This window comes from Zingiber officinale, chromosome 1A (genome assembly GCF_018446385.1).
Source record: "Zingiber officinale cultivar Zhangliang chromosome 1A, Zo_v1.1, whole genome shotgun sequence".
Lineage (NCBI taxonomy): Eukaryota > Viridiplantae > Streptophyta > Magnoliopsida > Zingiberales > Zingiberaceae > Zingiber > Zingiber officinale.
In genome coordinates this window covers 67,510,849-67,523,813 of record NC_055987.1, presented here as the reverse complement: position 1 = coordinate 67,523,813, position 12,965 = coordinate 67,510,849, and the positions used below count along the sequence as shown (strand labels likewise).

The following is a 12,965-nucleotide window of genomic DNA, read 5'->3' as shown; positions in this document are numbered from 1 at the left end:
AGAATGATCAGCCTCGCTTCGAGTCATGCCAAACTGTTGAATTATGGTACTAAATCTACTGAACCATGCTCTGGGTGACTGCTTGAGACCATATAAAGATTTCCGCAAGCGACATACAAGACCAGAAGACTCCCCTTGAGCAACAAAACACGGAGGTTGCTCCATGTAGACTTCCTCGAGCAGGTCACCATGTAAAAATGCATTTTTGATGTCCAATTGATGAAGGGGCCAATGACGAATTGCAACAATAGACAGGAAAAGACACACAGAAGACATCTTGGCAACAGGAGAAAAGGTGCCTCTATAATCCAATCCAAATATCTGAGTATAGCCTTTAGCGACAAGACGAGCCTTAAGCCGATCAACCGTGTCGTCTACACCAACCTTCACTGTAAACACCCATCGACAACCAACCACCGACTTCCCAAGAGGTAAAGGAACGAGGTCCCAAGTCCCACTGCTCTGTAAGACACTCATTTCATCAAGCATAGCCTGTTTCCATCCTGGATGGGCAAAGACATCACCTGCAGTCTTTGGAACAGAAACAGACGACAGGGAAGACAGATAATAATAATAGGATGGGGAAAGACGATGATAGCTTAAAGAAACATAGTGAGGAGAAGGATTACGAGTGGAACGCATACCCTTTCGAAGTGCAATAGAACATCAGTCGGAGATGGGACCGGAGGAAGCGACGAAGGACTTGGCTCTGGATGTGCCAGCGGTGTCGGTGTTGGTCGGCAAAGCGAGGCGGCGATAAACTGCGAAAGGAGGAGACGAGGCGGGGAGGTGATGAGGCGCCTCAGGAGGATAAAGATAGTCGTTGGTGCGGTGGAGGGAGAAACCTCGGCTGTGGGCGGAAGGACGAAAAAACCGACTCAAAGAATGTGACGTCAGCAGAGATGAAGTACCGACGAAGAGTAGGGGAATAACACTTGTACCCTTTCTGAGACCGCGGGTACCCAAGGAAGACACACTTATGAGACCGAGGAGATAGTTTGTCAATGCCGGGATCAAGAGCATGAACAAAACAAATAGAACCAAAGACCCGAGGTGGTAGAGGATGAAGGGACTGATGTGGATAAAGTACCTGATGAGGTATTTTACCCTGGAGAGTGGTTGAAGGCATGCGATTGATGAGATAACACGCAGTAAGTACGGCATCACCCCAAAACTGATGAGGGACATGAGAATGGAGAAGAAGAGTCCGAGTGGTTTCAAGGAGATGACGATTCTTGCGTTCTGCAACCCCATTCTGTTGAGGGGTATGAGGGCAAGACGTGCGATGCAGCACACCATGAGATGTCAAGAAGGTACGAAACTGAGTAGACAAATACTCGCGTGCATTATCACTTTGCAAAGTTCGAAGGGAAGTACCAAATTGAGTTTTTATTTCAAGGAAAAATGATTCAAAAATAGAAAACAACTCTGAACGATCCTTCATTAAATACAACAATGTACAACGGGAAAAATCGTCTATAAAAGTAACAAAATATCTTGACCCCATTGTAGAAGAAACACGACTCGGACCCCAAACATCAGAATGAACCAAGGAAAAGGGAGACATAGCCCGACTCTCAATACGAGGAGAAAAAGAACGACGAACATGCTTACCCAATTGACACGACGCACAAGATAAAGACTCTAAGTGAGAAAGACTAGGATGTAACTGTTTCAACTTATTAAGACCTGGATGTCCCAACTGAGCATGAATAAGAAGTGGAGATGCCGCCGCCGAACCAACAAAAGAGGGTTGGTGAAGTCGATATAGGCCATGAAATTCACATCCGAAGCCAATCATCCTCCCCGTACTCCGGTCCTGTAGGGAAACGTACGTGTTAGTAAAAGAAATGACACAATCAAGAGATCGAGTAAGTTGACTTATTGACAATAAATTAAAAGGAGCGCCGGGAACATAAAGAACATTATGAACTGAAAGAGATGAAGAAGGATGAACAATACCAATACCCTGGGATTGAGTTTGGGAACCATTGGCCATGGTGACCATTGGTAAATTACCAGAAGTAGTGAGAGAGGAAAAAAGGGATTTATTACCAGTGATATGATCGGTGGCCCCAGAATCAAGAACCCAAGGACTCGAAGAACGAGATATGCCAGCAAAAGAAGTACCAGCGTCTGCAATGGTAGCAGTGGAGCCCGAAGCCTGTCGATCCTCAAACCATTTCAGAAAGTCAGTATAGGAAGGTGTTGAAGTCGAATCAGGTGTTAACTGTGAAGTGGAAGCTGAAGGAGCAGAACTCTGAACAATCTGAGCAGCACGAGGAGGACGACCATGTAGACTCCAGCATTTATCAATCGTGTGTCCCGGTCGGTGGCAATGATCACACCAAGGGCGTCCTTTGCCACCCTTGCGAGGTGGAGGTCCTTTGTGTCGAGAGACCAAAGCTGACGAGTCAATAGGAACAGAAGAAGGCATCGTCAAGACTTTGGCCGGGACACGGAGAAGAGTCGCCCAGGTATTTTCCATGGTCGCTTCTGTGGGGCTGCCCAGGATCTAGTCACGGACATGAGAATAATCTGTGGGCAGACCATATAAAGCCAAAGACATAAAAAATTTCTTCCGATTTTCAAGCTCTTCAACAGGATCGGTCGCAGGTGGGAGCAGTTCATTGAAGTCACAAAGAAGGCTAGAAACTGAACCCAGATAATTTGACATTGAATCCTTAATCTGATTGGCGTTGAGGATAGTCATGAGATCTTCACAAACTTGATAGAGTCGTCGAGAGGTGTTTGTAAAGAGTTGTTGAGCTTGCGTCCAAACAGCTTTGCAGGTTTTGTGAGTACGGAAGACATTCCTAAGAGATGAATGGATGGTGGCTCGGATTATACAACACAACTGAGCGTCAACCTTCTTCCACAGAGGACGATCGACGTCTTGAATATCTTCTTCAGTTTGAGTGAGATGTGTCTCATATCCCTATCCAACAAGCCAAAGTTCAATGTGAGATGCCCAGGAAATATAATTTTTACCATCCAACTGCTCGGAAGAAAGGGGTGCAGTAATATGGTTGGTAAAGATTGAGGTATCTGGCTTTGGGGCGCCAGATGTAGCCATGAATAGAACTGTGGACCGGACTGCGCTTGCTAATGGATAGGTCGGGGAGGAACTGGAGCACCGCTGTGACGATTTCAAACCTGTCTGTTCTCGACGAAGAGGAGAGCAAAATGGCTTCTTTGTCAATAGATAGTGACGATTTATCAATAATATTACAGGCAAAGCCTAAGCCTGAAAAAGTATAATCAACTGCAATCTCAACAATATGACCAGCAGGAAAATCTCAGTGTTGATGATGCCCTGTACAAACGGCTGCAAACTGCTCTCAATGAATTGGAAAACTCAAGAAGGGGAGCGCCGCTGTGCCCTAGCAGCGCGAGAAGAGGAAAACGCGAAGAAGGGCGTCGGGCGTCGGGTGTCTGGCGTCCACGAAACAGCAGGCGGGCGTCGGGCGTCCACGAGGCGGAGCTCAGCGTCCACGAACCAGCAGGCGAAGCTCCACTCGTTGAGGGGGAGAGGCGGCGTCGGGTCGAGCGAACTCGCGCGGTGCGGCGCTGGAGAACTCGCTCGCGCGGTGCGGCGCTGGAGAAGAACTCGCGCGGCGCTGGAGAAGAACACGCGCGTCGCTAGAGAAGAACTCGCGTCGCTGGAGAAGAACTTGCGCGTTGCTGGAGAAGAAATTGCGTGTCGCGTGGTGCGGCGCTGGAGAACTCGCGCGGTGCGGAAGAGAAAGGCTCGGCAGAAAGAGACGGCGCGGATAGAGAAAGGAAATTAGGGTTTTAACTTGGCTCTGATACCATGTTCAAAGTAAAACCTAGAATCTCGTGTCACTTTAACCCCCACGAGTTAGGCCTTTATATAGGAAAGTAGATATACACCAAAAGACACAAATACCCTTTTACTTATTCTAACATAACTAAAGTTAAAATTAATTGTGATCTAACCAATTATGTCAAGTTTATATGTGCAGGATACTTAACATATGTTAGTGACAAAGTCCTAATGGATTTAGGCATCTAAAGCCCTGATTGGGAATCAGGCATGAGCTAAGTCTTAGCTGAAGAACAAATTCCTAGTTGGAGACGAGGTGAATCAAGTCCTAGGTGAATCAAGTCTAAGTGATTATTGCTTCACAAACAAATTCCTAATTTAGGCTAGGTGAATCAAGTCCAAGTGATTAAGGCTTCGCAAACAAATTCCTAGCTGAGGGCAAGGTGAATCAAGTTCAAGTGATTATGGCTGACAAATTCCTAGCTGGAGGCTAGGTGAATCAATCCAAGTTATTAAGGCTAGACAAATAAATTCCTAGCTGAAAGCTAAGTAAATCAAGTTCAAGTAATTAAGACAAAATTCCTAGCCGAAAGCTAAGTAAATCAAGTTCAAGTAATAAAGACCTGGCAGAAAAATTTCTAGCTGAGTGCAAAGTATCAAGTCCAGAAGGAGGAGGTGGAGTCGGTTGGGAGCTAAAGGTTTGGCAAACAAGTCCACATGAAAGCAGCTGGGAGATATGGCTTAGCACCTAGTCAAGATGAGAGGTTGAACATCTAGACTCAATGTAAGTGAAAAAATTGCAAGGAAGCATGTTCGATGATTCCATGCAACCAAATGGAGTACGGGGCGACTAACTGATGATAACCCTCAATGAAGGGATTTCAAAGGGTCCAAGCAACCATATAGGATCTAAGGGACCAAGGATACGGGCGACCGAAGCATGACCGGGAGATGGCATTATCAGCAAACCAAACGAGTTTGGTCAAGATGAAATTTGATCCTTCTCCAGACAACCGGAGGACAAGCGGCCGGAGAGCTCGTTAACGTTATCAACCGGATAGAAGTTGTAACCATGTCAGCAACTCTACAGGCGACTGGGAAGGTTTCAGGCGATCGAAGGAGTCCTCTATAACGAGTTTCAAGGCAGAGCTTGAAAATCACTCATCTACACAAAATTCACTCTTGTTCTCGTGCTCTGAGCGCTCTTTCGCCTTCTGTGTTGCGACACGCTGCAATGCGCACTTCATTTTTGTTTTCATTTGTTTTAGTGTTACCTTATTTGTTTTATTGCGTTTAAACTTTTTAGATTATTTTTCTATAAGGTTTCTCCACCTAGGAGAAATTAGAAATAAGAATCATATTTTAAAAATATTATGTGCTTATACTTCTAGTTTGATTGATCAACTTGTATGCTTAAACTACCAGTTAAACCTATTGCATGCTTATGTCTTGTCTTGATTGAATCAAACTAAGTCATGTTACTCTGATTAATTCAACTGCTTTAATTCCTACCTGCTCATTTTGATTTAAAATTCTTATGCTATTCATCCCTCTAGCATTAAGTTTGATCCTACCATTATCATTAAAAAAATTATATTCTTATTCAGGATTTTTAAGCCAACAACATCATAAGTGATAAGACTATGATTTACCATCTTTTACAAAAAGTACATAAATCAATTGTTTACGTATAAAAATTATTTAACATCAACTAAAATAAAATGCTACACAATTATCTTTAGCACTAAAAATAATTACCAAATTTTCATTTAAGATAATAAAATATCATATAAATTGTATGCAATTTCTACATTTTAAAATAAAAAAGAACACATGCACCTTTAATTTCTTTAGATAAAAGTATGGCAATATGTGAGAAGTAGTGTGGTGCAGTATGGCGCAACAACTCCTAGCATAAGTCATAGTAGTGAGTAATCTAACTCGGTGCGTCCGAGCATGCCCTCCCCCATGTCTTGGCCACTTACTTAGTAGTCACCCGTGATTTACTTCCTCCGTGTTGGCCTAGGGACAGTTTGACAGAAGCGCTAGAGGCGAGCGAATCGCCTTTTGCCACATAGTAGTGAGTAATCCATTGCTAATGGTGTATTGTCATTTTGAATATATAGGCGATTCTCAAGAATTATGTTGCATTTATATTTAATCAAATGATCATTCTTAATTAAGTCATATAAAATATTTGTAAAAATAGAATAAACAATATATAGGCAAGGGGCATTTTTTTAGGTGCAAACCGTTCTGCCCTAAAGTAAAGTTTGTCCAAATCAAAATTTTTGTCAAAGTTTCAAAAATCAAATCAAATTAGCTTATAAGATATTAAAATCATAACAAATTTATCAATTTGGTTTCGTTTATCCAGATTAGCATCCAAATTTAAAAACTTTCAAATATATTTTTTATAATTTATTTTTTGTAGAATAAATTTCACTTTTGCAAATAATAAATGAATTAACATACAACAAATTAAACTTTATAAACTTAATCATTCAAAATAAATCTCAATGAATTTTATTCATAAAAAATTTAGTTTTTATTTTTCAATTTGTTTTGCTTTGCAATTAATCAAAACTAAATTAAGCTGAATTTTATTATGATTCAGTCAACCAACAAACAAGATAATAAAAAAAGTCAGACTGATATCAAATATTAATTTGGTTTGGTTTTCAATTTTAAATAAAAAAGCCATGCCTTTTATTTTCTTTTATTATATTACTTTTATCTTTTTGTTTAAGTATATAAAAATTTAGATTTTAAAGATAAAACAAGCCGAGTTTATTTTCTTAATGTGAAAGGTCTTTGTATTTTTTTTAAAAAAAAAAAATCCTTTAGACTGTTATTTATTGTTCAGTGTAAAACCATGTAGCAATATTTATTCTTTTTCTCAATAATCTTTTGTTTAGTTATCATGAATGATCATCCAAACATAAAACAAATTGCAACTAGAAATATTAATTTCACACATTTTTCCTCCCTTAAATCATTTTTTTATTTAATTTTTTTAGGTGGCATGTTAATTTATTCTGATATAATTTGAGCAACTTCATAGGTATATTTTTTTATAAATTGGTATAAAAAATTTACTGACATTTTCCGACTTTGCCATTAACTCTCAACTTTTATTAGCTGTTAATTAGAAAACCAAAATATTAACTATCAAAGGTCTGAGCACTCCTAACAATTTTCATTTTCTTTTTTCATTTATCACATTTGCAAAGCTTGTCATCATTTTCAATCCCTAAAGTTATACTTTTGAAGTGTAATCATTAAATATATTTCAGCTTTGTATATCTAACCTTTTAATTGTTCATCTTTTATATATACAACACTACCCAAATCTTCATACTTCTTTTCCTTTCTTTTCACAATTTTAATTTCATAAAATATCATATGCTTTGGACTTTGTCATACACTTAAGAAAAAGTTGTCAAAAGCAATAAAAATTTGAAAACATCACAATGCAGTGCAAATGTACGGAAAAAACTTCATATGCAGAATAAAAGTACGAAAATCACCAATAATAATCTTCAAGAATATCAATACCTGTCCTTTTATCTTCGATCATAATTGACATTAGCATGGACTTGTAGACTCGGTCAGGAAAGCTCTCAAGATACTGCATGCCAGTAGCAACTGCAACTCCAAAGCCAACCAGATCAGCTACTCTGGACAAAACAACCAAGGATCATAGTGAGCTGCACAATCCTCTACTTAAGTCAAAATGTCAAAAATTCAGTTTTGCAACTATCTTATTATCAAGTTAAACAATGATAAAATGGGTAACCTTGTAAAATTACTACTTTCACAAACCTGAAAGGGCCCATTGGCATTCCAAATTTGGTGCATGCTTGATCAATCTTATACACATCAAGACCGTAGTCAACAAGTAAGAGTGCTGACTGAGTGTAGGGAAAGAACATCCTATTAACTGCAAATCCAGTACAGTTGCCAACTACAATGGGGGTTTTTCGAATCTTTTTCCCAATATCAAGCAAATCTAGAACAACTTGTGGAGACGTTTTCTTCGTCCGGACTATTTCCAGAAGTGGCATTATATGAGCAGGACTGCAGAAGAAACAGCAGTTGGTGATTTACATCGAAAAAATTGTCACAGGGTGCTCACAAGAGCAAAAAATTATTATTATTTTTCACCTGAGAAACAATCTTACAAGGAGATTTGTAAAACAAAAAATGTGAATATGGATTCATATGAGTAAAAATAGATTACCCAGATATTTCCTCTGTTACCTAAAGAAATGTGCACCCACAATTCGAGCTTGGGACCTGATCTTCTCTCCAATCAAATTGAGATCAATTGTTGATGTATTAGAAGCAAGTATACAACTGCTAGAGCAATATTTCTCAAGATCAGAAAATATTTGCTGTTTCAAGGATACTTTCTCGATAACTGCCTATAGTGGCATATGACGCAATGTTAAAAATCCTCCAAAAACAAACATTCAGAGTCCATATATAAAATAAACATTAATAGAGAGTTGAAAATTTTGCCATACTTCAATGACCAAATCCACATCTTTGAAACTTCCATAATCCAGTACACCCGTGAGTAATGAGAGGGTTTTCTCATACTTCTCCTCTGTAATCTTCCCTTTCCTGACACGACTCTGCAAATTGGCTGAAAGGGACTTCTAATAAAAAATTTAAAATTTGACAAGCAATATATTTAGGGACCATTTTTCAGCAAAAAAAAAAATGTAGAACTTGGTGCTACCTTTAACTCTGTCTATTCCAGCCTTTAAGAAGGTTTCATTTACTTCTTTAATTATCACAGGGTAGTTGCTAAGCAACAAAGCAGTTGCGATTCCAGAGCCCATCAATCCTCCTCCAAGAATGGCAACTTTATTAATCTTTCTTGGCGTCAAACCCAAGTCAGTGATCCCAGGAATCTGTCAAAAAAAAAACACAAAATCAATCACTGTCAGGCAGGCTAGAATTTAATAATAAATGCCATTTTATAAAGTCAAAATCAAATGTATGCAGGAGTAGCAAACCAAATAATATAGGGCAGAGTACTAACGAGTCTAGTTATTTTAGGAACAAGAAATTCAGGTATTTAAGTAAATGATTTCATATAATTATATAAGCAGCCAATTTCAGCAGTTAGCAGATTGCCTTTAGAAAATTGAGAAGATAGGTATTCAACCAAAGTTCTAACAGCTAATCAGTTTCATGATAAAAGTAACTAATGGTTTAAACCATTGGATAATGTGTATGTATGCATGTAGGTGTTTAAATAAATGTATTTGTGTTGATTCAAAATAAACCTTGTTCACCCAAAGTCTAGGTCATTTGAATAGCAAAAAAGGAACAAGAGATATTCAAAATGTTTATTCAATGAAATATCACAGAAAAGATAAGGAACTGACATACACATTGTGAATACATGGTTATATGGTTGAAAGTTGAAGCCCAGTACTTGTCTACTAGGGCTTACACACTCCACTAACAATCACATTATAAAATCCTTGACATTGTTTAAGACGCAACCGCCTACGCAACAAGGGCTTACATACTCCACTAATTTGTCACAGTATATAATCCTTAGCATTGTTTTAAGAGGCAGCAGCTGCTTATGAGGTTTCGACCAAGGACTGCTCCGCCTGATTGCTAGGACAACCAAGTTAGGCAACCTTTAAGAAGCCAAACGGACAGCCTAGGTGACCTAGGTGGCTCAATTCGCTTAGGAGGTTTAAGAAAATCTTAAGGAAAAAATTATTTTTCTTCTATAAGTTGTTAGAAAGTAATTGTAGTTCTCCAAATTAGCCCATCTAACACCTCTCTTTTATCCCAGCCTACCACTCCACCCAACTTGTGTCATCCTTTTTCACTCAATGTCAACGGCATATACTAACTTTCAATTGCTTTACAACCATCTTTAATTCCTCCTCTTCCCTAGTTGTGTTCTTTTTTTCTCTTTTCTTTTTTTATCCATTGTTAAGTTTTTCAATTAATAAGCCCACCTAGATTTTTTTTTCATATTGTGGTTATTTTTCTTGGTTAAATATGAAATATAAAATGTTTTATTGTTATATGTTTAGTACTTATGACTTGTTTATTTATAATTGCAAGCTTTTGATTGATTAAAAGTACAATTATTGTTATCGATAATATATATCTAGAGAGAGAGGAATGTTATATCGAACACCCCGTGAATTTGTTTGAAATTTTTTATAGACTTAATACTATACCGCAACCCCTAAAGTCAAAACCCTACATGGCTAAATACAAAGCTTCAAAAAAAATAAAAATGTTGCGCGCCGCATAGTCGTGCACAAGCGTGTTGCGCAGCATAACTTCTACGTATGTGTGTGTGTCAACTTCTGCACATATGTGTGTGTCTATATCGATGATGTTCTCGTATTCTCCAAACCAAAGGAAGTATACTATGCACATTTACATCTAGTATTTAACTTATTTGAAACACATGGCTTAACAATCTCTAGAAGTAAGATAAAGCTTGCAATCAAACAGACTTTTTGGGAGCAGAAATTGGACAAGGAAAAATCTCCCTTCAACCCCATATTACTCCCAAAATTTTAAGTTTTCCTGATAAAATGGAGGACACTAAGACACTTAGGTTTTTTCTAGGATTACTCAACTATGTCAAACAATATCCGAAAGATATAGAAAAAATTAGTGGACCCTTATATAATAAGACATCAATAACGGGACAAAAATACTTTAATCAATAAGACCTAGAATTAGTTAGACAAATTAAAGACATGATAAAACAAATCCCAATCCTAACATTACCACTTGTTCTGATTATCTAATTATCGAGACAAATGGTTGTGAAACTAGATAGAGAGGGGTTCTTTACCGAAAACCATTCAAATAAAAAAAAAGTAGCCTGGTACACGAAGCTCCCTCCATGTGGAGTCCCAAAAAGGATCCATTGTACGTTGTCTTACCATGCTTTTTATCCCAGGAAGGATCCATTGTACGTCGTCTTACCCTGCTTTTTACAAAAAGCTATTTCCATAATTCAAACCCGTGACATTTAGATCACAAAGCAACAACTTTACCGAAAATATCCAAGTATGAACCAAAATCTACATAAGTCATATGCAGATATGCTTCTGGTCAGTACAAAGAAAAAGGTCATTTAACTTCTCTTGACTACGAAATTTTAGAAGCAATCTATTGTTTAGATGCTTTCCGACTATTCATTTATAGAAAGTAAGAAATCACAGTCCGAATAGGCTGTGAAGTTATACTAAAATATAGCCAACAAATAAAAGGTTTAAGAAAAGGACTTAGTACCAACATATGGTAAAATTTGATACACAATTATTAACAAAGGGTTAAAGATTCAATGGGAACATATTAAAGGAAGTAATAATTCCCTCGCAGATACACTTTCTAGACTTTTACATTAACTTCCTGACTTTTGCAGACATGGATTGACAAAAGAAAGTAAAAACTTTTGCCATGAAAACCATGAGGTTTGGCAATCAGAAACTCTAACAATTCACTCGCTATGAGGAACAATTCCACTTTACAACAAGAGAAAAGTTTGACCATATACAAACTTGTTTACTTGACAACATATGGAACATTCCTACAATCCCAGGTAGTTCGAATTACAAGATCGCTATTATCAATGCCTTGGCTAATTACTTTCAAACAACTATACAAAAGCTAGTTGGCAAGAAATTTTCTTGTTATGTGGTATACTCTGGTACACAAGCAGGAGTCTGGGAAGAAGTGGCAATTGCTATCCAAGGGTGTGGGCATCCTTCCTTTCAAGGTTTCTACTCAAAAGCCTTTACTTCAGCTAGAAGAGTCATCGAGACATCGACCCTAATTTTTTTGTTAACACTCTACTTAAAACTGGTGGAAAAGCACCAATGGAAATAGAGGAACCAGAAAAGACTTATACACAAGCCCTTGCAACAATTCCTAGCTCCACTCTTGCAAAACCTCCTATCCACATACCTACGTATTTAACTTTGGGATAGTTTAAAACTCGATCAAAAGCCACTTCAGCACAAAGGACATCAGAAGCAATAGTATTAGGCCTTCCCAATTCTATTCCTGAAGATATTGCCATCTACATACGCACGTTAGCCGAAATATCTACCTTCCAAATTTTTACTAAGTTATGTGAAGCCTCAAGAGGTACCAAAAGGAATGACAATTATTTATGAAGCAGAATTCAGCCCCAAACTCAAATGTCAAAAAAGAAACAAAACTTGTAAAACTTCAAAAAAATACGAGTGCCAATGTCAACTCGTATATTCCTTTAGAAAAGTGCATATAAAGATAGATACATATGAGCCTACAACAGTAAAAGGCTTCATTCCTCTTAATGGACTATGGCCTTCTTTATAAATTATGGGTACATGATCCTGATTGTATCCAAAACTTCCCAAACAAACTTGGACAAATCATCTCTTTAGCTCTTGAAGAAGAAGAGACATATGTTATCTGTACTATTAACATCTCTCCTCCAAAATAGGTAGATTTGAAGATTGAACCTGCTAGGCATCTTATCAAAATAGACATTGATGAGTTTAATGGACGACAACCAGAGTTTGATGACTATACTTCTGATTATGATATTGATTGGGATGTCTTCCCTTCATTAATGGATCAAGTTAAACATTGGAGAGCCTCTGTCCAAGGATCCAACTGGATATGGGATCGACAAGAAGACCCTAATAAGTACCTCCTAGCCGGCGAAACATACACTGAAAAAATTTATTGCCCAAAGACATGGGAACCATGTTCTTTCCGTTCTCCTTCAAAACACAACATACAATATTACAACACTACCAACGAAAAGCTAAAAGATGGGCTCATAAAGCAAGAGCAACTTCAGCCCTTTCTAGTAAAGCTTACAGAGCAGCTCTTGCCAAGGCTCAAAGAAGCGAGGCCCAAGCCAACAACCCTTACAACCAACAAGCCAAGTTCCATGAAGCCTAGGGAACCAGTACTCCTTCCTTTTCTCACAAGTTGTCTTCCCTCTCTTTCCTCTCTTCCTCTATACAAGCTCTTCTAGTTTCAACCCAAGGGGACAAAGATCTCCCGAAGTGCAAGAAGTCTCAGCTAAGCAAGTTTCGAGTGTAAATCTGTTTATGCCTAAGTTAACAAAGTCCATGTAATGCCCATATGTTTCCATCTGGCTATATCGCATCTA

The 12,965-nt window shown here is 38.2% G+C and overlaps 1 protein-coding gene across 1 annotated transcript in view; it reads right to left on the bottom strand.

The window, feature by feature from the left end:
* The window catches only part of LOC122025893 (glyoxysomal fatty acid beta-oxidation multifunctional protein MFP-a-like), a 46,879-nt gene that overhangs the window by 14,471 nt on the left and 19,443 nt on the right, over nt 1–12,965 (bottom strand). Inside the window, exons 10-14 of the mRNA XM_042584695.1 lie at nt 8,535–8,709; nt 8,317–8,438; nt 8,051–8,214; nt 7,613–7,867; nt 7,346–7,467 (exon numbers count right to left, since the gene is read on the bottom strand). Coding sequence (XP_042440629.1) covers nt 7,346–7,467; nt 7,613–7,867; nt 8,051–8,214; nt 8,317–8,438; nt 8,535–8,709 — 838 coding nt within the window. The remainder of the gene's footprint in view (nt 1–7,345; nt 7,468–7,612; nt 7,868–8,050; nt 8,215–8,316; nt 8,439–8,534; nt 8,710–12,965) is intronic.